Genomic DNA, 27,210 nt, shown 5'->3' with positions numbered 1-27,210 from the left:
TGTTGGGAGGCAGCAGTAAAGCAAAATTACATCACCCACACCTCTTGGATACTTTAGAAGCAGAGGCAAGGTATTTTTTTTTCTTTGTTTTCTGCATTTACTGTATTTATTGGCGTATAACACTCACTTTTTTACCCTCCAGCTGTTGCGAAACTACAAGCCCCATGAGGCATTGCAAGGCCGACAGTTACAAGCATAACTCCCAAAAGCAGAGGCATGATGGGACTTGTAGTCCTGCAACAGCTGGAAGGCCACAGGTTGAGCACCCATGTTCTACATACTCAACTCATCCTAAAAAGAAGACCAAAAATGCAAAGGCCCCACACCAAAACCGTGCAACACTAAGATTTTGGCAGCAGAAAAGGCTGATCAGAGAAAGGTAGCCTCCAAACCTTTGTCACTTCAGGTCTCCATTAAAAATAATACATTACAGAAAATTTCCCCAGCACACTTACCAGCTAGTCACCACAAAATCAAAATTTTGCATTAAAAATATAGGCTTTTGCTTTATACTTTATATACAGTATGTGAAGCCACATTGCTGAGCCAAGGCACCTCTTCAGATTATAGTCCCTAACTCTAATCTAACAGAGCTTTCAACTTGGGACAGGCAGGCATGCTTTGGGAGCAGGGGCGGACTGACCATTCGGGCATTCGGGCACCACCCGAGGGCCCCATTCCACTAGGGGGCCCCATCAGGGTTGCCAGCCTCAGTAAAACCAGGGACAGTATGTAAAAAGATTATAGCTGCCCCGCCTCTCCAGTACCTTTTCAGTGTGTGTATGTGTATACTGTGTGTGTGTATACTGTGTGTCTGTGTGTGTATATTTTGTGTGTATACTGTGTGTGTATATTGTGTGTCTGTGTGTGTATACTGTGTGTGTATACTGTGTGTGTATATTGTGTGTCTGCGTGTGTATATTGTGTGTGTATATTGTGTGTGTATACTGTGTGTGTGTACTGTGTATGTATACTGTATGTGTGTGTGTGTGTGTGTGTGTGTGTGTATACTGTGTGGCCCCATAATCTATTCCCTGGTGGCCCCATAATCTCCTATTGCCCGGGGGCCCCATGAGTTGTCAGTCCGCCCCCGTTTGGGGGTAACCCCATATTCCTAGGTAATTCCTGTACACAATAGAAGCCCATACACGGTCATTTTACAGCTGAAGATCTCCAGTGTGACTGTGTATCTGTACTTAACCCAACAAGCAAAGTAAAAATGGTAACCACTAAATTTATATCAATTAATATGTATTTAAGGACAATCTAGTTCTGACATTAACACAATATTTTGTACTGTGCTGTAAATGTAATTGAACTGACGTGACATGTTTAATCCTGTTAGTTATACTGCTGTGCTGTATCCTAAAATAAATCACAGACTTACACATTCTATTTCTGTGATATTTTCCACAAAGCCAACATATAAAGCATCTTTCTCCAACTTTTCTTGTGTGAGTGTCCAAAATAGTAAACTAATAATTTATCCAACACATTTTTTCAGAAGTGAAAAAGTGATCTCAACTAAAGCCTTAATTAGGTTCCATTAAAGCGGTTGTATACCCAAAAACAATAATACAAAAAAAAAACAACCTGCAAGGCAAAGGCATAATGAGCTAATATGACTAGCATACTAGCTCATTATCAATTACTTACCTTAGATCGAAGAACCCGCACCGACCCTCGTTCCTCTGCTTCGCCGCCGCCATGATACCCGGAGTGACTTCCGGGTATCGCCGCTCCGGCGCTGTGACTGGCAATGATGTCACTCCCGCGCATGCGCGGGGAACCTGCACGATCCCTAAGCATGCGCACCTTTCCGCTACTTTCGGGCAGGCTCCTATTCAAGACCCGGCGTGCTCAGTGCGCCTGCGCCGTTGTCTACCACTTGGGATACCCTACGGTACTGTTCCCAGTGTGGCAAAAAATGTGGTACAATTAACTATAATATACCAGAAAAACCTATATGCAAAATAAACGCTCAATAAATAACAACAATAATTTACATCTCTAATTAGATGCATATAGAAGTGTGAATTAAATTAATAACAAGCTGATTAGTGAAAAATATGTGAGTGGAAAAGTCAAAAGTGGCAGAAAAGCTCCACAATACAGTCCAAAAACAACAAGTGTTAAAGATCCAAAAAATATAGAAGAATTTATAAAAAATAATAAATAATAAATCAGTGCCTCTTGATTGGCGCTAATGGAGCATAACATGTTTGGACAAACCCAGCATTCCATAATTCTTTGTTTTCCTAAGATAATCCAAAATGAGTCACTGCTCACAGTGGATACATAGGATTCAACTTATAGAACATTTGTTGCACAAATGTTAGAAGCATTTGGCAAGATAAACAAAAAGACCAAACTTTTTTTTTAAGAGGATAATGCTCATATCCTTAGCTCCATTAAACTGTATGCAGTGATCAGGAAAACTATTGCTGGCTGCACTGGTCTGGTCTAAGGCCAGGTTTACACCTACCTATGCGAATTGAGTGCGGCTTAAACCGCATCCAATTCGCAGAACATTTTAAAATACATTGTTTTCAATGAGGCTGGTTCACATATGTGCGATGCATTCGCACTGCGCATTGCCGCCAAACCGAGTGCGTCTTTTAGGCATTGCGTTGCGGCTCAGGTGCGAATTCAAGCCCATTATCTTCTATGGGTACGCAGCTGAATTCGCAGATGTGTTCAGTTCTCTTCAGGAATTTCTCTCATTCACCTCAATACACTTCTCCCCCACTCTCCTCTCACCCGTAACTTCTCCCAGGTCTCCAAATTTGCATCTAAAACGTTGCTAATCTGCTGAACACTTCTCTTATCTCTCTGCAGAGATAAGAGAGCTGAAATTCGCACCGCACTAGTGTGATTCCGGCCTGAATCTAGCTAAACTGGTCTGGCAACACCATAGGTTACACAGCGCAATTGCTTACTTGCCCCGGCGTTACGAATGCTCCTGATTCAGGAACATCGTAACGCCGACTGCAGCCTAAAATCTGCGTGGCATAAGGCTCTTATGCCACGCATATCTTAGGCTGCATTCTAGCGATGACCGCTAGGGGGCGCTCCCATTGTGCTCAGTGTATAGTATGCAAATTGCATACTAACACCGATTCACAATGTTGCGCGAGCCCTGCGTACGCAATTTACGTTGTTTCCGTACGGCGTGTTTAGCGTAAGGCTGCCCCTTCTAATAGCAGGGGCAGCCAATGCTAAAGTATACCCGTCGTTCCCGCGCCGCGACGTTCGAATTTTACGTAATTTGTGTAAGTGATTCGTGAATGGCGCTGGACGCCATTCACGTTCACTTTGAAGCAAATGATGTCCTTGCGACGTCATTTGCCGCAATGACGGAGCATGCGCTCTACACTCGGCGCGGGAGCGCGCCTAATTTAAATGATTCCCGCCCCCTACGGGATCATTTACATTAGGCGCCCTTACGCAGGGCAAGTTTACACAGCGCACACGCAATTTACGGAGCTACTGCTCCGTGAATCGCGGGTAGCGCAGTAAATTTGCGGGGGCGCAGGGCAAAAACGCTGCCCTGCGCCTCCGCAAATAAGGGGCAAATCTACCTGAATCCGGGCCACTGTATCTGGTGTGGTGGTGATCAGAGACACTGACTAGCTGCACTATTAGGGCTTGGTCACAGGTGATGTTGGGGGCAGTAAGACCTCATGATTGAGCCATGGTTTTACTGCTCCTTAACAACGACCCCCTTTAGATACAAAGGCAGTGGCCAGAAGTGTAAACATGTCATGTCTGCAATGCTTTGCTTTGCAGCTGTGGCGGGCATTAAAGCCTCTGTACACCTGCAGATCACAATCTATTCAAGTGAATAGGGGGTTGTTGTGTCAGGTTCCAGGGGTTAAAGCAAGTGATGAGGGGGCTCACTGGAGAGTGATGTGAACCCCCCCCCCCCCCCAACCCAGTCAAGTTGAAAATAATATGTAAAGGGGAGAAATAAGCAAGCAGGCTGTCCATGTTACTTTTTCATCTTAATTTTAATCAGTTTCATGCTGCCATTTTGAAAAATGACGTCACAATTTTGTTGGGAAATAAAATCCTTCCCCTGAGATATCAGGGACTTTTTTTTTACCAGCACATGAGTTGAATTTTCGTATCGTGCATGCACGAGATGAGGTGCATGGCCATGCTCTTCATCTCACTCATGTGCAGTATGAGAATGCTGCGAGATCCTGCAGTTTAGGTACAAGATTTCCCTTAAGGCAATAGTGATGTAGCCTTTAGTGCAGCTGGGACAACATCACCACTGCATTCAGGGAAAGCAGGAAGTGCAAACCTAAAAGGTAGGTAAAGCCAGCCATAGGTCGTCTCAAAGTGTTACTAAAACCACAACAGTAAAATCAGTCTGTATATGCAGTAAAGCATGTCCTTTATACTCAATGGGGAACCTAAGAGGTAAATCCTCTGCATTGTATTAAAAGCCTGTCTTCTCTGATCCTCCCCTATTTCCACTGTCCCCAATCGATCTCCTGATAAGATGGAGTCTTTGGAGTCACCCTGCACATGCTCAGTTTGGTGTTTATTGCTAGAGAGTTTATTTTTTTCTTGGAATAGTGCATGTGATCAGCACATTGCCAATCAGCACTGTCCAGACAGAGGGCCAGGAGTCATGCAGCCTCAGAGGACAGGTAGTAGAATGAGTAGAATGATAACTCCTCCTACAAGCTTTTACCAGACACTAACAGAAGTCACAAGACAGCTATATACTGCTGATGAGAAAAGGTATTTAGCAGTTTATATTTACCAAAATAATTGCGTTTCCATGTTCTGTGTACTGTGGGAGATCAGATATAGTGAATGCAGGGTTTAGTAACACTTTAAGGTCAGCTTTAAAAAAGGGTGCCTACACTAGGTCCTTTTTAAACTAAATTTGTAAAAAGAAAAGTCTTGCTTATATAACTTACTATATAAAACACAATGAGTTTGTTTACTGCTAGCAATATGCAGATGCATGCACTCTAATTCTAAGACCTATGTATGTCATTTTTATTTCAGAATGAAGAAGGTCTTGGACACGAGGAAAATGCAGACAATGTGTCAGCAAATGCAAATGAGACATATGAAATGTCGAATGAGGTAAATGTTATATCTGTGTATTTCCAAAAATCATTGAAAAAACAAAAAAAACAATGTTCTTCTGGTTGCTAAAATCAAATACATGTGATTATTATCAAACATGATTTAAAGCCCAGCCAAACGTATCCTCTCTGAGGCATTGTGTTAAAGCGGAGGTCCACCCTAAAACTAAACTTAATTTACATAGATTCCCTGTAATCTAAAATAAACCATTTTGTCAAAAAAAAAAAATTCTTGCCTGGAACTTGCGGTTACTAGTTCCTGGACCGCGGTGGATCTTCTTCCCTTCCTAAGCCGCCTTGCCTCCTGGGAAATGAGTGTCATCATTTCCCAGGAGTCTGTGCGCTTTACTCTGCCGAAAAGACGTTCTACTGCGCACGCGCAAGTTCTGAGTTGCCGAGCGCCGCTCTACTGCGCATCCGGGAGATCGAGAGGTGCATGCTGGTTACCCAGCATGCACCTCTCTCTTAAAAAAACAGGAAGACACAGGAACTGGGCTCATAGGTGTGCGCAGCCTATTGGATTAGGGTGTGCACCCCAAAGCTCAAACACACTCTGCCGATCACTCACTGTGTTCACTCAGAAAGGGAAGGGGCTAGTAAATCACATATTTACCGACCCCTTCCCCACTCATCCTAAAACATCCCCCTGTGTGTGCCCGCAACAGCAGCTGGTGGGAGAGGAGAGGAGGGAAGACGGCAGCACTGTGGGGGAAAGGGGGGCAGGGCAGTAGGGGAAATCTGTGCTGTACAGGATGATTAGAGTGTGCCTGGGCACACCTGGCACACCCTGTACGCACGCCTATGACTGGGCTTCACATGCCCACAGCTATGATGGAAACGGCCACAAGATCGCCGAGAGGATATTAGGTAAGTGTTTGAACTGATTTATGCACCAATGGTGATTTTTCAATATGTTTTTTGCCATATTAACTGTAATTAAGTTTATATTGCAAAAAAATAAATAAAGAAAATATGCCCAGAACCCCGTTTTAATGTACACAAATTAACACGTTATGTGAAATTAATTGTCTGCCAGTGTAAATGGTCCTTTAAAAGTTACACATAGAGTTAATAGATGCCTACACTGGAAATCTCTTCCTTGGAAGCCAAGGTGCTAAAACATGCAAGAGACAAACTCCATCTGATGCAGCTAATAAATATGAGCAACATCCACTGGTTTTAATATGATGATGACTACCCATTTACTTATCAATCTGACATCTCACTGCCAACATCACGCCCCAGACATTGACTGCCGCACACAATAGTCCTAAATATTAAATATTTAAATGTTTATGTAAAAATATCCCAAGCACATATAAACCCACACATTTTCTATCATTATTATTTTTAGTTCATTATAAAATCATATGTAATAATACATATAAGGCTATTCAATATGACACTCAAACCAAAAATAATAAACTCAAAACTGTGACAAATCCCACTCAACATGAAAATACATAGGTAACTCTGCACTACAGAGTTTAGAAAAAACAATCTCTCTGTAACAAACACAAAGGGGTGGATTTACTAAGACAGTGCAAAATCTGGAGCTTTGCATAGAAACCAATCGGCTTCCAGGTTTTTTGATAAAACTTAAGTGAACAAGCTGAAGTTAGAAGCTACAGAGCACAGCTGCACCAGATTTTGCACTCTCCGGTTTTAGTAAATTAACCCTAAAGCGTCTATTTAATAGAAAACAGTCCACATCTTCCTTAACCCTTTGGTCGCAAACTCTGAGTAAACTTCTTACATTATCATCACCATTGTGTCTTGAGTAATAAAGTACAGCCCACCACCAACTCATAGGTGTTCACTTACCAGCTAAAAATGCCCAAAATGCCCTTTGGGTCTGGTATTGATTTTAAGGGGGACTCCACACCAAAATAAAAATAAAATTGGCGTGGGGGTCCCCCCCAAAATCCATACCAGACCCTTATCCGAGCATGCAGCCTGGAGGACAGGATAGGAGGGACCGTCTCTCCTGAACCATACCAGTCCACATGCCCTCAACATGGGGTCCCCCCAAAGCAACCTTGTCACCATGTTGATGGGGACAAGGGCCTCATCCCCACAACCCTTGCTGGTTGTGGGGGTCTGCGGGTCTGGGGCTTATTGGAAAATATGTAAGTCCCCTTTAACAAGGGGGCCCCCAGATCCCGCCCCCCATGTCACTGGGCATTGGGTACATTGTACCTCTACCCATTCACCCAAAAAAGTGTCAAAAAGTAAAAAAAAAAAAAGCCAGTTTTTGACAATTCCTTTATTAAAAAATAAAAGTGGCCCGCAATTTCCATCCTTTAATCACAGCGCCGACAGACCCAAAAAATAGAAGAAAAAAAATTCCTTCCTCAATGTGAGGCATCCCCCTGACTGCTGTAGTTTCGCGCTGACGGCTGTTATAAAGAGACCCCAAAGCACCCTCCCCATGTTGGGGAAAGCGGCCTGGTATGGTTCAGGAAGGGGGGAGCGCTCGCTCGTCCCCCCTTTATCCTGACCTGCCAGGTTGCTTGCTCAGATAATGGTCTAGTATGGTTTTGTGGGAAACCCACGCCATTATTTTATTTTGGCATGGGGTTCCCCTTAAAATCCATACCAGACCTTAAGGGCCCCACGCCATTTATTTATTTTTACATTTTGGTGCAGGGTTCCCCTTAAAATCCATACCAGACCTGAGGAGCCTGGTATGGATTTTGGGGGGACCCCCACAAAATTTTTGTTTTACATTTTGGCACAGGGTTCCCCTTAACCACTTCAATACACTGTGTTATATACCACATTGCCTGCACTGACTACAGAGTCTACACTGACTATCTAGTCTACACTAAATATTAAATATTATATATTAAATACATTGCCTGCACGCCACTAACTAACCTGCCTGCCTAATCTAGCTCAATCTATCTCCATCCACATACTATACACGACCACTATTTAAGCAGTCTTATATAGTGTGGGGCGTAGACTTAGTCCCCCTGAGCCATGATTGGCCAAAGGCACCCTGCCTTTGGCCAATTATGGCTCTCACAGCAGAGCGCGCTGTGATAAGCCAAAGCATGCAGGTCAGGTGCATGCTTCGAACAATCATCAGAAGTCAATGAACTGCGATCTCGCAGTGCATTATGGGGCGTTCCGCGGCGCTCTAAAGTGCCACGAACGCCCCATATGTTCGTTTCGGTTGCGAGCAAACGCACACCCGATGTTTGAGTCTATCTTACATTCAAGTCAAACCACAGGCTCATCCCTACTGGTGAGTGCACACCTATGAGTTGGTGGTGGGCTGCACTTTATTGTTAAAGACATAGGGGTGGTAAAAATAATAAAATAAGTTTACTTCCATTAAAGGGACACTATAGGCTCGGTTCATAGTGCAGTGACTTGGGATCTGACTTGTGAGATCCCCAAGTCGCCTGACATGTAAAATCCCATTTTAGTCAATGAGAGCTTAAAGTGATACTAAAGGTTCGATTTTTTTTTTTTAAATAACAAACATGTCACACTTGCCTCCACTGTACAGTTCGTTTTGCTAAGAGTGGCCCCGATCCTGCTATTCTGGGGTCCCTTGGCTGCTGTCTCGGCTCCTCCCCACCTCAGATAACCCCCTATGGTAAATGCTCTCCCAAGGTGGTTACCTTGCAGGTAAACTAGGGGGCTGTGGGGGCCAGTAATCGTCGGATGTTTTTTCACCTTAGGATGCATTAAGGTGAAAAAACATCACCCTTTACAACCCCTTTAATTAGCACTACTGAAGTGGCTCCAACTTTAGAAAAGGTTCCTGTACTACTTCAAGGCAACGTCTGTCCGACTGGTGCCCATAGACTTTAACTGCTTGCCGACCAGCCGCCGCAGTTATATGGCGGCTGGTCGGCTCTGCTGGGCGAGATCACGTAGCTATACGTCATCCCGCCGAGCAGCCAATAGGGGCGCGCCTGACACTGACGCGCGTGCCCAGCGGTCGCAATCACCGCGGGGCACCCGCGATCGCTCGTTACAGAGCGAGAACCGGGAGCTGTGTGTGTAAACACACAGCTCCCGATCCTGTCAGGGGGGGAAATGACCTATCGTCTGTTCATACAATGTATGAACAGCGATTTGTCATTTCCCTACGTCAGTCCACCCCCCCTTCAGTTAGAACACACCCTGGGAACATGATTAACCCCTTCCTCGCCCCCTAGAGTTAACCCCTTTACTGCCAGTGGCATTTTCATAGTAATCAATGCATTTTTATAGCACTGATCGCTATAAAAATGCCAATGGTCCCAAAAATGTGTCAAAAGTGTCCGAAGTGTTCGCCATAATGTTGCAGTACCGGAAAAAAAACGCTGATCGCCGCCATTACTAGTAAAAAAAAAATATTAAGAAAAATGCCATAAAACTATCTCCTATTTTGTAAACGCTATAACTTTTGCGCAAACCAATCAATAAACGCTTATTGCGATTTTTTTTTTACGAAAAATATGTAGACAAATATGTATCGGCCTAAACTGAGGAAAACATTTTTTTTATATATTTTTGGGGGATATTTATTATAGCAAAAAGTAAAAAATATTTTTTTTTCCAAAACTGTCGCTCTATTTTTGTTTATAGTGCAAAAACTAAAAAACGCAGAGGTGATCAAATACCACCAAAAGAAAGCTGTATTTGTGGGGAAAAAAGGACGCCAATTTTGTTTGGGAGCCACGTCGCACGACCGCGCAATTGTCAGTTAAAGTGACGCAGTGCCGAATCGCAAAAAGTGGCCTGGTCATTGAGCAGCAATATGGTCCGGGGCTGAAGTGGTTAATGGAAGTTCCCTTCAAGTCTGATCCTCATCCTAATTGATGTGATTTGGATCCGATATTACAGAAAGATTACACAAGCATTCCCTGAAGTTGCGATGAAGTCACGATAAAGTCGTGCTGAATTCGCGTGGCAAAGTCACGCAACTTTCAGATCGCGGAAATGTGAACTGAGCCTAAAGTGGGCTACACACTATAGGAAAATCAGGCAAACGATTGTCAGATTTTACTCATTGTTTCAAAACAAATCGGAAACGATGAACTAATATTCGTACAAAATTCTCATACGACAAAGGCTTTTTTTTCCCGTTGTTTATTGTTTCTAATCATGCGCAGTCTTTTTTTTTCTGATTTTCCTTGTACGAAAATCGTATGAAAAAAGTACACATTCAACGAAAATCGTTCAATCTGTTCCCGTACGAGAACATTTTGAGAGTTTATCCCTTCAGGAATTTTTGTACGACAGTTTGCAATCAGCTGTAGAAAGTTGTGTATACACTATACGAAAATTGTACGAACATTCTTTGGATGAAAATGTTTGCATTTTCTAATAGTATGTACGAGCCTTTATGCCCTGTACACACGATCGGTCCATCCGATGAAAACGGTCAGATTTTTCCATCAGTTATCCGATGAAGCTGACTGAGGATCAGTCGTGCCTACACACCATCAGTTAGGGTCCTTTCACACTAGCGGACCGTTCGTCCGCTCATTACAAGTCCGTTAACGGACTTGTAATGAATCCCTATGGGAACGCGTCCGTTAGCGGATGGAGCATCCGCTAGCGTCCGCGTCAGTCGGGATCCGCTTTTCTGAACGGAAGAAACCCTATTTTTCTTCCGTTCGGCGGAGCGGAACTGATGCAGACGGACAGACGGTCCGTCTGCATCAGGTTCCCCATAGGGCAGAGCGGAGCAGAGACAGGGCGGTCCCTGCACTGTGTGCGGGGACCGCCCTATCCGCCGACAGCTGAGCGGGGACCCCCGCTGAGCCAACGGAGACACACGGAGCGGACCCGGAAACGGTCCGCTCCGTGTGAAAGAGCCCTTAAAAAAACGAATGTGTCAGAACGTGGTGACGTAAAACACAACGACGTGCTGAAAAAAATGAAGTTCAATGCTTCCAAGCATGCGTCGACTGCGTGAGCATGCGTGGATTTTTGACCGATGGGCGTGACTACAGACGATCGTTTTTTTTCTATAGGTTTTTTGACCATTAGATAATTTTAAAACAAGTTCCTAATTTTTTAACCGATGGATAAATAACCGATGGGGCCCACACACGATCGGTTTAGTCTGATGAAAACGGTCCATCAGACCGTTTCCATCAGACAAACCGATCGTGTGTACGCGGCATTAGTGTTTGTTGCAGAGAAATTGTTACATTTGTTTTTCTAAACACTGAAGTGCAGACTTTTACATACTGCATGTATTTTTCACGTGGCGTGGGATTTGTAACAATTTTAAAAACATTTATGGTTTGAGGGCTTTTAATTGAATAAGGAAAAGCCATATATATATATATATATATATATATATATATATATATATATATATATATATATATATATATATATATATATATATGTGCCAGAAAAACTGCTGGAAAAGCAATTCAGAAATGAATCATGTTATCTCCCCTCTGTCTGTTTCACTTGCTGCCATGGTGATGCACACATGGCAGCAATTATAAGAATGTCAGAATTAAAGAAGACTAGATATAACATATGGGTTGTCTCAGCAGTTTCACATAGCTGTGCTTATTTGGCTGTACATTGGGCTCAGGGAAATGTATATAGCATTTGTCAGAACTTTATAAATAGCCTAAATTAAGATAACAATCCACTTTTAAAAATTGTATTTTTTTACTATTACAATTACAATTATATGGCTGAATAAAAATGATTATTATTTGCATTACATACTTGGTAAGGTTGAATTAAGAAACCAATCCATCTAGTTCAACTTAAGTGTGTTTATGCCACTGCCATGTTTCATATTTCCATGTAGATTGCATTCACTAAGAAAAACATCTAAAAGGTTTTTTGAACTTATTTACATGTCCTGCTGACACTACTACATGTGGAAGGAAGTTTTGCATCTTTACCACTCTAAAGGCTCATACACACGGTAGGACATCCAACAAAATTTCCCTTGGATTTTTGTCTTAATTGATTTGTCCGATCACACCCATAGCATACACACGCTCGGACTTTTCTGCAAACTTTTCTAACACTTTCCCAACATCACGTGGTTTTACTTGCTCTTTACCGCCACCCTTTGGTTAACTTCTGCTATTGTTGGTTGAGTTTAACATTGGTTCTGAGCATGCGCATTTGTACTTTTTCCAAAAGTCCGATGGTTTGCTGTACACACGGTCGCACTTTGCACAATCGGACTTTTCGGAACAGAAAGTTGGTCCGTTCACAGACCCAACTTTTTGTCCGATTGAAGCCAAAAAAGTTGGTCCGATGGAACGTACACACGGTCGGACAAATACGAAAAGTGCCGGATTTTGAAGTTGGTTGGGCAAAAGTCCGACCGTGTGTACGGGGCTTTACAGTAAAGAACCCCTTACTTAGTTTCTCATCCAACTACATTGTGTGGCCATGTGTCCTCTTTAGGCCCCGTACACACGAGAGGACCGTTCTATGAATCAGTCGCATAGATACTCTGAGAGATACGACGGAGTATCTGAGATACTCCGTCGTATCTCCGCTGTGAATCTGGCCCCTAATGCTTAATATACACCTACACCTGTAGGTTTCAAATATAAAATTATATTTCTTGACCCCATTTGGCCTTTTGTTTACACATATTCAAATTAAAACAGCTTTTTATTTCAAGATAACTGATAAATCTGGAAAAGGCAGGCCAATTTGTGCACTGTGCTGGTGATGGATGTTTTTGGTTCATCAACAAAACCCTGTGATTACAGTGCTTGGTTTATCAATGCTAGCATGGTGACCACATGGCATTGTTGATAAACCAGCCCTAACACTTAACATAACTTTAATGCCAACACTGCTGAATGTAACCCTTTGTCTTCTAACAAAGCCAGGCAATCACCTTGTCACATGTTGTGAACGTAAAAAGAAGAGATACTTAAAATGATTGTATTAAAAAGAAATTAAAACAAAAATGAAAGGCGCTTCTATAACCCCCCCAGAAACACATTGCCCAACCTTGAAAACCACCAAAAAATGCTTTTATTTAATTTACCCTCTGACTCCTAAGGCCTGTGTCTGAGGACTTTGGTTTGTTTCAAGCAGGTATTTCATTCTCATACAGGTTTATAAGAATTTAAAACCCACTTAAAGCAGATTGAATGCTGGTCAGAAAATGGTAAACTTCCAGCCAAATGCACCTGTAAATGAACTTTGTATCTATGAAGTGACTGAAACTGATGCCAAATCATTGTTCTCAACACAAGCCAAAAGCCTAATGTAGAAAATTGGGAGAAGATGGACAGCCGCACTCCAAGGGAACTTCAAAAAGTTGTCTTTATTTGGTAAAAATGGACATGCAAAACAAAACACAGCCACAGAAAGGGACAGCCGACGAGTTTCACACTATATTAGTGCTTAGTCACTGAGCCATGACTAAGCACTAATATAAAATAATTTAAATTATTATTTGAATTTAAAACAATACATCACAAATGGTGCCCAGGAACCAATTAATCCTGTCTTATAAAGTGATACTAAAGTCTCTTTTTTTTTCTTCAAAAAAATAACAAGCATGTTATACTTACCTGCTCTGCGAATTTTTTTTTGCACAGAGCAGCCCAGATCCTCCTCTTCTCGGGTCCCTCATCGACACTCCTGGCTCCTCTCTCCTGTCGAATGCCCTCACAGCAAGCAGCTTGCTATGGGGGCAACTGAGCTGAGCCACGGCTCTGTGTGTCCATTCAGACACGGAGCCGCAGTTTGCCCCCGCTCCCCCTCTCTCCTGATTGGCTAACTGGCTAACTGACTTTGATTGACAGCACCAATGACGCCACTGTTGTGTCTCAGGCAATCAGGAGGGAGAGTCCCGGATGGCTGAGGCATTCGTGCACATCGCTGGATAAAGATGGGGCTCAGGTAAGTATCAGGGGGACTGATGGGGGCTGCTGTACACAGAAGTTTTTGTATCTTAATGCATAGAATGCATTAAGATAAAAAACCTTCTGCCTTTAAGCCACTTTAACCCAAGCAGCGCACCGATAAGTAATGTATTTGTCTATATTCGCTAATGACCTTATTTTTTAGGTTAGGTTAGATCCTGCAGGGAACAAAAGAAACGCTCATATGATGATTTTATGACTGGCAGATATGGCCATTGTGCAATCACATTTACCACTCTGGCCATTTGCTGTCTTCTCACTTGTGATCTAAGCTTTCCATTCTTTTAAACAAATGTTGAAGTTGACAAACTAAAAGAGTAAAGACTGTTCACTTAGTGAGGAGAATGTCCACTGAGCTTGATAAATAGGGTCAAGCTGTGTTCACTTTGAATACCCAGTCATGTGTGAAGGAAATGTAAAAAAAATGTGTTTGCCATATTATTGAATGATTGACATGAACACAGATTCACTTCCTTTACTGAGATCAGTGACTATTTTCTTTGCTAAGTAAGCTCTCTCTCTCTATTAGGAAAAAAGAGAGGGAATGGGTACCTAGGAACCCTGGGACTATGAAGCGGTGCTAATGAAGTGTAACAAGGCACCAATTTTAGAAAAATAGAAAAAAAAAAATTCATTAATACATACAAATATAAATAAATAAATAAATAAAGAACCAACTGAAGTCTTTAAATAAACAAACTTCAACAATGTGAAACGACTCGTTGTAGTTGTAGTTCACTCGACATGTTTCGCTCGCATTTGAGCTTCCTCAAGAGCTTAGAACTAACTACAATGTATCAAGAGAAATAAGTGTAAAACAGATGGTCAATGAAACAATATATATATATAGCAAATATGTTTGTCAAATACATATAGATGTAGCAAAACATATTGAATAAATATAATATATCATGGTTAACAATTGATAAATTAAACAAAATAACAATTTCAAATCTAATTATGCTTAAGCAGGAGAACCGGCGCAAGAAACTTACCACAACATGCACAATTTGATTTAAAATCAATATCATCAAAGATGGGATACTTCAAGATAGGGGGATGCCAATCTAAATAGAGCCAAATAATTTATTTCCCAAACGGTGTGACACTCTGTCCAAGAACCATAATCTAAAAAAAGCCAATGATAGTGTGTTTATAATGAAGTTTAAAGTTTAGAGGATTTATTAAAAAATTAATAACTTGCACTCAAAAACTTGGATCAATAGCTGTTGTACCTTTTAGGGTTAACCAAAAATAGTCAGGTGATTGAACGGATAAAATAAGTCCTGATTGATATATGTCCTCGCATATATGGGATGAGGTGCTTGTAATTTGAGTGTCTGTATATCCACAAAATATCATAATCTCTCTCTCTGTTAGTAAATCAACTCTATTGCCTATTTCTTTAGTCAGTTCTAGTCAAATTTTAATGCCAGTTAAAAAGAGCATTGCTGACTTTAATGTATAACCCTATACAATATAATGCATTTAATGATGTGCTTTATTATCTGCTGATGCCCTTGAAGAATTAAATTAAAGTTATGTCTTGTTAACTTGTATTTTTTTGTTTCCCCTAGCCAGATACAATAACCTTTTTCAAATAAATGAAATAGATGTACCAGATAGAGAGATGTGTGTATGACTGTTATATTTGAGAAAGTCCGTAATATTACCAAAATCTGATACCTTTACTATAATATTGTTCACTATCACTATATAACCTTAAACATTTTTAATAGCAATAATTATTAGAAAAAATATAACATATTAAAATGTAAACTAGGATTAAACCAAAAAGGATGTTAAAAAGGTATATAAACATTGTTTTAGAGGTGAAAACCCATAAAGGAGGTGTCAAATAGACTCCAACCGTAGGAAGCACCAGCCCGGAAAGTAGTAAAAAAGTGTAAAATAGAAAAATTGGGCTTTAGAACAGTGATTCCTATGGATAAGTAAGTATATATCTCATAAATCTCAACTATCATCTTAATAGAAATATAGAAAATGTGTTATTCAATACATGTAAAATTTGAAAATCAAACAAAAACACAGGGCAGCTAAAGGCCCATATGTATATAAAAACAGATATGGAAGATTATCACACGTGTTTGTCAGATCCTGTGTTCTATATTTTTATTAAGATGAGAGTTGTATTTATGAGATATATACTTACTTATCCACAGGGATCACTGTTCTAAAAGCCCAATTTTTCTATTTAAATTTTTTTTTATCGGGCTGATGCATCCTATGGTTGGAGTCAGGGCTTTTTTCCTCAAAAAATAGGTGCAGGAACTCCCTTCTTCCAAGTCACCTCTTGTGTCCACCCCTACCCACCTCCGAGCACCATTGCTTGGTTCCACCCCCTACCCACCTCCGAGCACCATTGCTTGGTTCCACCCCTTACCCACCTCTGAGCACCATTCCTTGGTTCCACCCATTACCCACCTCCGAGCACCATTCCTTGGTTCCAACCCCTACCCACCTCTGAGCACCGTTCCTTGGCTCCACCCCCTACCCACCTCTCAGGAATGGATACAGAACCAAGTATCAATTCATGGTGCTAAGTAATTTGTATGTAATTTGTTAATGATAAAAAGTAAAAACAGATCCCTGTAGCCAGAAATAATGGAGCACCCCCATTAACAATAGACTCTGAACAGCTAGCAACAATAGACCCCTCCCTCAACAGTTGTCTCCCAGCAACGATTGTCTCCCAGTAGCATAAGAGCCCCCCAGCAACAATAGAACCCCCCTGAAAAAATAGATCCCCTCAGGAAACAATAGATCCCCCAGCATCAACCCTCCAATACACCCCAGCACTCCTTGCCATTACATATTTTCAGAGCTGGAGGTGCCGGAACTGCGTTCCCCCGCGTTCCTGCTGAAAAAAAACCCTGGTTGGAGTCTATATGACCCCTCCTTTATGGGTGCTCACCTCTAAACCAATTTGTATACATTCTACCAGGGTGGCAAACAACCATCATTTGAGGAGCCAATTTGTTAGGCTCATAATGCATCTATGTTTGTTCAAGGTTTCTTACATGTGTATGATTTCTGTTTTCTATATTTTTTTCTATCTATTACCTTAAGCAGATCCTGTGTAACACATGTGATAATTTTCCGTTATACATATCTGTTTTCATATACATATGGGCCTTTAGCTGCCCTTCTGTTTTTGTTTGATTTTCAATTTTACATGTATTAAATAATAAATGTTCTATATTTCTGCTAGGATGATAGTTGTATGTATGAGATATATACGTACTTATCCATTGGAATCACTGTTCTAAAAGCCCAATTTTTCTATTTTACATTTTTTTGCATGTTAAAAAGGTAAACACTCAGTGATATGGTTTATTTTAACATTTCGACGTGGCACAAGCTTGTCTTCCTCAGTTCCTTGCTGAGGTAGATAAGCTCAATGTTGAAATTGCATTTTAATTATGATTCCATTTCTGTTAACTAAGAAAAGCCATACACATAAAAAAAAAACGTGTTAATGCAGCATTTTTTCTGTGTTTTTGTTTGATTTGTGTAGGAAGTGTATCAAGATTATGATCCCGAAGCATGAAGACTTTGAGCAAGTGGCATGGCGCTAGATATTCATAATACATTCCAATGTACCTAGTCTCAGATTTTATTTCTTTTTTTATTTAATAACTGTAAATGGAAGTCTTCCATCAGATACATAAAGGACAACTAAATACAATCTATTGTCTGGTTAGTTAAGTCCACCCCAATAAGAAGATCGGCAGTCAACGGGGTCTATGTGTGTGTGTGCTATGGATGTGATGACTTCAAAGGAACAAAAAAAGAAAAAAAATCACCTAAGTGTCTATTAATGTTTGACTTTCTACTTGTATTCTTACTTGTTTACCAGTGGTTTTGTATTGTTTCTATTTTCCTACACTTTGAATGTTTCATATGTTAGTTATTGTCTTACTAAGGGAGATGAGTGAATTGATTCTCTTAGCCTGCGTATCAAATCCAATTGGGAAAATTAGTATGATGATATATTATATTGAGCCTAGGTTCACACTGCTGCGAATTCAAAGCCGCGATTTTGCCGCGATTTTGGCCGCAATTTAATGTAAATCGCGGCACGAAATCGCAGAAAGTAGTACAGGAACTACTTTTTGAAATCGCAGATGCGGCGTCGCACTGATTAGGACAGTGCCATTGCCGACAATTGCCGCCGTTTTGAGATGCGATTTGACATGTCAAATCGCATCTCAAATCGTTCCAAATCGTACCCAGTGTGAACCAGGGCTGAAGCTGCTAATCGTCAATTTATACTTTTTTAACATTCCTTTCCATGTGTTATTACATTTTTTAAACTTTCTTTAAATTAATGACCCTTGGGTTAGTTCAAAATATCATAGGAGCATAGCATCCGCTTGGTGTAATGGCCATGAGAATGTAAATCTCACACCCTGCTGATAGTAACCTATGTCCCCTTGAGCCTCTGGCAGGTTCTTCAAGATGCCACCCCCCTACTGAGCCAAAAATCCCTGACAGGTGCTGAAGAGCATTGCACTTGTGTCCTGGAAGGAAGTATGTGATTTGCCTTTGGAAACTGCCTTTTGCTGCACTACATGGTGCTTTACTTTCCTTACTAGGTTCACACACACAGGAGCGGAGCGGGAAATCGTATGCGATTCGGACAGGAATCACACTGCATTCCTGTTCAAATTGCAAGCTATTCTTTGTAGTGCTATCTGCTCCCATGCATTTTGTTAGGACACAAATCGCACCGCAAAGTATCGGTACTCGGTATCGGCGAGTACTTGACCGAAAGTATCGATACTCGGTATCAGCGAGTTCTTCACCGAAAATATCGGTACTCGCCGATAAAAATGGTATCGGTGCATCCCTAATTTATACTATATAAAAGCCAGGTACATAAAAAGAGGACGAAGCTCGATGAAGTAAATGAATAACAAATTATGCATTACATGCAGTACACCATATTTGTAAATATTGTTTTCTATTTTAGTTATACACAGCAGTTGTTTCAGTATGTTTTGTACATTCTGGTTACTTGTGATTAATGATTAATGATGAATGATTAAGCCCAAAAATCACTACAGTACATCAATACCTCCTTTTAGCTTTTACACCGTTTTTAGGGGAATCACTTTCCTAATTCTTCTTTAATATATTCCAAATGGAAACCCATATTTGTTTGGGACCCCCTATATGTAGAGAAGCCATTTTTTTTTAATTTTGAGGTTTTCAACTCGTAACCTTAATGTACATGGCTAGTTTTAGTTAAATGCCTTTTCAAATTTTTAAAATTAGGTTGATTTCGCTACCTTGGTTTTTTACCCTAGGTACAATTTTCACAGCTTCTGCTGAAAGGAATTTTGAACCAGAAGTGAAGTTAAAATAGAACTACAAGCAAATAAAAATTAATATGTAATAGATGATTTTACTAAGTATATACTATGGGCTAGATTCAGCAACCAGATACGGCGGCGTATCTCCAGATACGCCGCCGTAATTTCAAATCTGCGCCGTCGTATCTTTCTGCCGATTCTCAAAGGCAGATACGTTGAAAAAATAGGCTTCCTCCGCCGACGTAACTTGAATACGGCGGCGTATAATTGTGTGCAATTTTATGCTGGCCGCTAGGGGCGCTTCCGTTGTTTTCGGCGTAGAATATGCAAATGACCTAGATACGCTGATTCACAAACGTACGTACGCCCGGCGCAATTTAGTTACGTCGTTAACGTTAGGCTTTTTCAGCGTAAGGTTGCTCCTGCTATTAGGAGGCGCAGCCAATGTTAAGTGTGGACGTCGTTCCCGCTTCAGATTTTGAATTTTTTGCGTTGTTTGCGTAAGTAGTTCGCGAATAGGGCTGAACGTCATTTACGTTCACGTCCAAAGCAATGACGATTTGCGGCGGAATTTCGAGCATGTGTAAAATACGCGGGGTCAACATTAATTTAAATAAAACACGCCCCCTCATCCTCATTTGAATTTGGCACACTAACGCCGGCCCCATTTACGCTACGCCGCCGTAAGTTAGGAGGCAAGTGCTTTGTAAATACAGCACTTGCCTCTATAACTTACGGCGGCGCAGCGTAAATACGATACGCTGCGCCGCCGTAATAATGCGTGCAGCTACCTGAATCTAGCCCTATATGTTCATATCTTACTAAGTATATGCTGTATTATCATACAGGATTTATACTGTATAGCACCAACAGTTTATGCAACGCTTTTCAACATGCGGGCGGACTGTACAGTTACTTACAATACTATTCAATACAGGAGGAATCAGAAGCTCATTTGAGCTTCTGTATGATCATATTTAAAAGAAAACTCAATATTCAATAGTTAAATTTTCCTTTAACCACTTCAGCCCCGGACCATTTTGCTGGTCAATGACCGGGCCACTTTTTGCGGTTCGGCACTGCGTCGCTTTAACTGACAATTGCGCGGTCGTGAGATGTGGCTCCCAAACAAAATTGGCGTCCTTTTTTCCCCACAAATAGAGATTTATTTTGGTGGTATTTGATGACTTCTGCGTTTTTTTTCCGTTATGAACAAAAATAGAGCGAAATTTTGAAAAAAAAAATAATATGTTTTACTTTTTGCTGTAATAAATATCCCCCAAAAATCTATAAAAAAAAAATTTTTTTCCTCAGTTTAGGCCGATACGTATTCTTCTACATATTTTTCATAAAAAAAATCGCAAATAGCGTTTATTGATTGGTATGCGCAAAAGTTATAGCATCTACAAAATAGGGGATAGTTTTATGGCATTTTTATTAATTTTTTTTTTTTAACTAGTAATGGTGGCGATCTGCGATTTTTATCGGTACTGCAACTTTATGGCGGACACTTCGGCATTTTTATAGCGATCAGTGCTATAAAAATGCATTGATTACTGTAAAAATGTCACTGGCAAGGAAGGGGTTAACACTAGGAGGTGAGAAAGGGGTTAATTATGTTCCCTGGGTGTGTTCTAACTGAAGGGGGGGTGGGACTGACTAGGGGAAATGACAGATCGCTGTTAATACATTGTATGAACATGCGATCAGTCATTTCTCCCCCTGACAGGACCAGGAGCTGTGTGTTTACACACACAGCTCCCGGCTCTCGCTCTGTAACGAGCGATCGCGGGTGCCCGCCACGTGCGTTAGCCTCCGGCAGTGCGCGCGCACCCCTAGTGGCTGAAATGCAAAATCACGTAAAACTGTGGCGGCTGGTCGGCAACTGGTTAAACATAAATAAAATATTTTGGTGATCCTGTCAGTGTGGGGTACTTGTCTGACAGCACTAATTCTCCTGTAGTCAAACCACTCAGCATTGTCACCTTGTGCAGCATTTGTACCTGCTAGAGTACAGGGCTGCATGCTTGAGGCCTTGTACACACGACCGAGTTTCTCGGCAGAATTCAGCCAGAAACTCGGTCGGAGCTGAAATCTGCCGAGAAACCCGGCCGTGTGTACACTTTCGGCCGAGGAAGCCGACGAGGACCTCGGCGAGGAAATAGAGAACATGTTCTCTATTTCCTCGTTGTTCAATGGGAAATTTCGGCTCGCCGAGATCCTCGGCGGCTTCACAAGGAACTCGACGGGCAAAACTAGGGTTGTCCCGATACCGATACCAGTATCGGTATCGGGACCGATACCGAGTATTAGCGGGAGTACTCGTACTCCCGCTAATACCGCCGATACTAAAATAGAATACTTCACCCCCCCCCCCCGCCGGCCCCGCTGCCTCGTTAATCACTGCGGTGCGGGGAACATTACAGCCAGCGTTCGTTTGAATAGCTGTTTTCCCCGCCGCGCATAGACACTACCCCTTGGACGGATCTGTCCAATCGCGAGCAAGGGGGAGTGTCTCTATACACAGCGCGGCGGGGAAAACAGCTATTCAAACGAACGCTGGCTGTAATGTTCCCCGCGCTGTGATTAACGCGGCGGCATCATCATAACAGTAGGTACGGGGGACATGGCTGGATATGTGGGGGGACATGGCTGGATATGTGGGGGGACATGGCTGGATATGTGGGGGGACATGGCTGGATATGTGGGGGGACATGGCTGGATATGTGGGGGGACATGGCTGCATTTGGGGACACATTTAAAAACAAGTATCGGTATTCGGTATCGGCGAGTACATAAAAAAAAGTATTGGTACTTGTACTCAGTCCTAAAAAAGTGGTATCGGAACAACCCTAGGCAAAACGATGTGTTTCGCCCGTCGATTTCCTCGGTCGCGTGTACGAGGCCTGATGTGTTATCACTGATAACCCTCCATGTCAAGCTTGTCATCAGCAGGACACACCAAGCTCCAACCAGAGACGTTGTAATTGGCAATATTGTTCTGTCCACATATCCTATAGTGAGGGGGTACGGTGGATCTGCAGGGCTTTTTGGGACCCTGACTACTAACATTGTCACTAAAAAGAACTCTTCAGCCCATATGATGACATCACCACAAGGGCAAAGAAAATGATTTCTTCTGAGAAATCCTCACTTCCTGTTCTTCTGTCTGTAACTCCACACAGTAATGTGAGGCTTTCTCCCTGGTGTGGAGTGTCATGCTCGCCCCCTCCCTTTGACTACAGGAGAGTCAGGAGGCTCTCTATGTTGCAGATAGAGAAAGGAGCTGTATGTTAGTGGGCGTTCTGACTCTCAGGAAGTGAGGATTTCTCAGAAGAAATAAGGACATTTAAAAGCAAAATGGAAGGATGAGGTAAGTGAAGGAGGACTGCACTAAGGCAAAGGAAGCTATTTAGGGAAAAAAATGTACCTTTACAACCCCTTTAAGGGACTAAGAAGGTGGGGATGTTTCTCATGGTATCTACTAAAATTCCAGGAAATTAAAATACAATAAAAGCACAGGATTTGTTGCTGTAGGCATCTTTCTTGACTTTCTATTTCTTGAGTGTCTATATATTAAACCAACGGCCTAACTAATGATTTCAGCTAGGAGACATTTCTTCAATGTTTTACAGCCAAGCATTCTGGTTGGAAACTACTGTTTTGAAAACTGATGAATTCTCAGAATAAAGAAATAAATACATGTATTTTTGGACAAAAAAATAACTATTTGTATAAAAACATAATTTTTTTTTTTAATATTCTACGATTTCAAGTGTAGTCAAAATATTTGGTGCACTACAAAATGACTATTTATAAAAGGTCAGTTGTCCAATATTATTCAATGGAAAATATTGTTCCTGAACGTTTGTCCTATTTTTAAAGTAACTTTCTCTGCACATTATACAGTCACCATATTTAAACCAACATAAAAATGAATTCAATTTATCTACAGTTTGTAGATTAATGAGCGTTACACCTTTTTCTCTGCTGAAGGATTTGCTGATAGTTAATACTAAATATCAAAACTTTTCACAATCCATTATTTCTATTACCGAGTATGGAGAAGGGAAGCTAAACTGCAACCACATATTTAAAGAACACCAATAAATATAGGGCCAGATCCAGAGAGAATTGGATCCGCGCAGCGTATCAGAGATACGCTACGCCGCCGTATCTTACCTGGCGGAATTTCGTATCCTCAACGATTTCGCGCCGTAAGTTACGGCGGCGTAGTGTATTTCTGGCGGCGGAATTCAAATCGGCGATCAGGGGGCGGGTTTCATTTAAATGAAGCACGTCCCCGCGCCGAATGAACTGCGCATGCGTCATCCAGAAATTTCCCACCGTGCTTTGCGCGAAAATGACGTCACAACGACATAATTTTTTGAACTTAGACGTGAGTTACGTCCATCCCTATTCACGGACAACGCTAAAAAAAAAATTCAAATTTTGACGCGGGAACGACGGCCATACTTAACATGGCAAGTCTATGTATACGCCGCAAAATACCAGCTTTAACTATACGCCGGAAAAAGCCGACTACAGACGACGTTAGAAAATGCGACGGCCGCGCGTACGTTCGTGGATCGTCGTAAATCGCTAATTTGCATACACGACGCGGAAAACAACGCAAACTCCACCCAGCGGGCGCCGAAGTATTGCATCTAAGACCCGAAGGCGTACGAAGCCGTACGCCTGTCGGATCTTACCCAAATGCCGTCGTATCTTGGTTTGAGGATTCAAACTAAAGATACGACACGGGAAATTTGAAAGTACGCCGGCGTTTTAGTAGATACGCCGGCGTACTTGCTCTGTGGATCTGGCCCATAGTTCTTTGAATTGGCCTCCTATCTACATCAGACTGGCAGAGGGACAACCACCTGCTAGTCAGAGAGATGGCTCCATCCCTGTGCTGCTGTTCTTCCAATCGTTCAACCATGGGCTGAGGAAAGAGAAATAGTTACTGAACCAGAAAAGGGGATTGCTAATTCTGTGATTGTAAGAAAGGCATTAAAGTGGAGGTTCACCCGAAAAGTAAATTTTTAACATTAGATTGAGGCTCATTTTGTCAAGGGGAATCGGGTAGTTTTTTTTAAAATCGAAGCAGTACTTACCGTTTTAGAGAGCGATCTTCTCCGCCGCTTCCATGTATGGGCTGCGGGACTGGGCATTCCTATTTGATTGACAGGCTTCCGACAGGCTTCCGACGGTCGCATACATCGTGTCCCGATTTTCCGTAAGTAGCCGAACGTCGGTGCGCAGGCGCCGTATAGAGCCGCACCTACGTTCGGCTTCTTTCGGCTACTCGTGACGCGATGTATGCGACCGTCGGAAAGCCTGTCAATCAAATAGGAACGCCCAGTCCCGAAGACCATACCCGGAAGCGGCAGAGAAGATCGCTCTCTAAAACGGTAAGTACTGCTTCGATTTAAAGAAAACTACCCGATTCCCCTAGACAAAATGAGCATCAATCTAATGTTAAAAAAAAAAATTCAGGTGAACTCCCGCTTTAACTGTGATACTTGCAGCCATAAAAATATAAGGATGTATTTTTTTTTATCACATTTCATATTAATTCACCGGCCTGTATACCTTAAACCAATTTTTTCCCACTTTGCCCGTGACAATAAACTTTCTCTGTGTATCTTTTTTTAAATCCCTTGATATCCAGGTGGAATTTGGTGGTAAAATAGAGTGTGGAGAAAATAAGTCAATTATTTGCTGATCTCTATAAAAAAATCCCAGAAATATCCAGTAACATTTTGAATAAAGCATTGGTTTGATCTATTCATATTGTATATTATTGTAATTTACAGGTGTTCTGTATTTCATTGTACATACAGAAATAAATGTTGCTCGTGACATAAACAAGTGAGGTGTTGTTATTTAACACAGCAATATATTTAGAGGGAATTTGGTGAATCAGTTTAACGCACAGTCCAGACCACAGTCACACAGTATATAGTACAATATAACCTGATAGTCAAGGTCCATAAAAGACATAGATGAGTTTGGGGTGGAGGAACTTGACTGACCTGCACAGAGTCCTGACCTCAACCTGATAGAACACCTGTGGGATGAATTAGAGCGGAGACTGTGAGCCAGGCCTTCTCGTCCAACATAAGTGTCTGACCTCACAAATGCCCTTCTGGAAGAATGGTCAAACATTCCCATGGACGTACTCCTAAATCTTGTGGACAGCCTTCCCAGAAGAATTGAAGCTGTTAAACCTGCAAAGGGTGGGCCAACTCAATATTGAACCCTACTGACTAAGAGAATGAGAAGGTTTTTCTTTGTAGTATTTAATCGCATTTGTCTGCCCAGTACTAGCTGAGAGATTTTTTTATGAACACAAACTTGTCTACATTATTGTACCTGCTAATTTCAGGTCTTTCTGAAGCTCTCCACAAGTAGTCCTTGGCTTTTGGACACCTCTTCTGATAATTATTTTCACTCCTCTGTTAGAAATTTTGCAAGGGGCACCTGGTGGTGGGCAATTTATTGTGAATTTATGTTCTTTTCACTTTCGGATTATGGCCCCAACAGTGCTCGCTGGAAAATGAAGAAATTTAGAAATCCTTCTGTAACCAATGCCATCAGTATGTTTTGCAACAATAAGGTTGAGAAGGTCTTGAGAGAGCTTTTTGCTTTCACCCATCATAAGATGTTGCTTGTGTGACATCTTGGTAATGAGACACCTTTTTATAGGCCATCTGCTGAGACAGAACCAGCTAATACTAATTTAACTGACAAGGGACAGGATTGCTTTCTAATTACTGATAGATTTCAGCTGGGGTCATGGCTTTTCATGCCGATTTGCACCTCCATTTCTTGGTCACGTGTTCAATACTTATTTTACCTGCTGTATATAATTCCCTGCTGAGGCAGTGTGGGAGTAGGTAGGGAGATGGACCTGTCTTGTCAGGGACAGTTTTTAGTGAATGGAATGGTTCCTGCTATATAAGGATAGTTTAGGGACCTTCAGGATTTGACTCTATTGTTCCTAGACCAGGTGCAAAGCAACCCAGCTACGCTGTTAAGATACCTCTCTCGTCATGGTCCTATTGCATAGCCACAAGGAATCCCAATTAAGGATGCAAGCCACTGGCAACCAGGCCATATTAGCACTACATAATGGCGGTATTCTGAATTGCTGAAGAAATCTCCTGGGCATGTCATCAAGCAACTAGTTTGAGCATTTATTGTAATTATCATTTTCACTGCCTGACTAATAAGGTCCGTACACACGATCTGACTTTTTGACAACAAATGTCAGACGGACCTGTTTTAGCGGACAATCCGACCATGTGTACTCTCCATCCGACAAACTTTTCCGCTTTTTCATCGGACAAATGTTTGCTGTGAGGACAGACAAAACTTCCCGACAAAAGTTTCCTACGTCGGCTAATCCGATCGTGTGTACACAAGTCCATCGGACTAAAGTCCAAAGTACAAACATGCATGCTCAGAACCAATGCTAAAGATCAGACAACAATAGCAGAAGTTGCCCAAAGGGTGGCGGTAAAGAGCAGAAAAAACACGTAGTACGTCTATTACGTCACTACGCCCATTCGGAGCAAAACCGACGGAAAAGTCAGATGGAAGTCCGATCGTGTGTATGAGGCTTTAGGCAGAGTAAAACAGAAAATCTAGGAAAAAACTGTTGTCACCTGATACCTCTGCACCATAACAACATGAAAGCCCCCCACAAACACATATGTAGCGCTCACCCCCGAAGGAGCCGCTGATTAGTTTGGGACCGGCTTTCTAAGTTACCTTCTTGACTTGGTCTAGGGGTGACTTCTGTGAGTGTAAATAAAGAGCAAGTGTCCAGACACCAATTCAGTTTTTCAATGCTTTATTCCAAGG

The 27,210-nt window shown here is 41.8% G+C and overlaps 1 protein-coding gene across 1 annotated transcript in view; it reads left to right on the top strand.

The window, feature by feature from the left end:
- SNCA (synuclein alpha) overlaps positions 1-18,090 on the top strand; it is a 143,064-nt gene extending 124,974 nt beyond the window's left edge. Inside the window, exons 5-6 of the mRNA XM_040327863.1 lie at positions 5,029-5,109; positions 17,538-18,090. Coding sequence (XP_040183797.1) covers positions 5,029-5,109; positions 17,538-17,570 — 114 coding nt within the window. The 3' untranslated portion in view covers positions 17,571-18,090. The remainder of the gene's footprint in view (positions 1-5,028; positions 5,110-17,537) is intronic.
- Positions 18,091-27,210: the final 9,120 nt, after the last annotated feature.

The sequence above is a fragment of the Rana temporaria genome, chromosome 1, assembly GCF_905171775.1.
Source record: "Rana temporaria chromosome 1, aRanTem1.1, whole genome shotgun sequence".
Classification (NCBI taxonomy): domain Eukaryota; kingdom Metazoa; phylum Chordata; class Amphibia; order Anura; family Ranidae; genus Rana; species Rana temporaria.
This window is presented reverse-complemented; position numbering and strand designations above follow the sequence as displayed.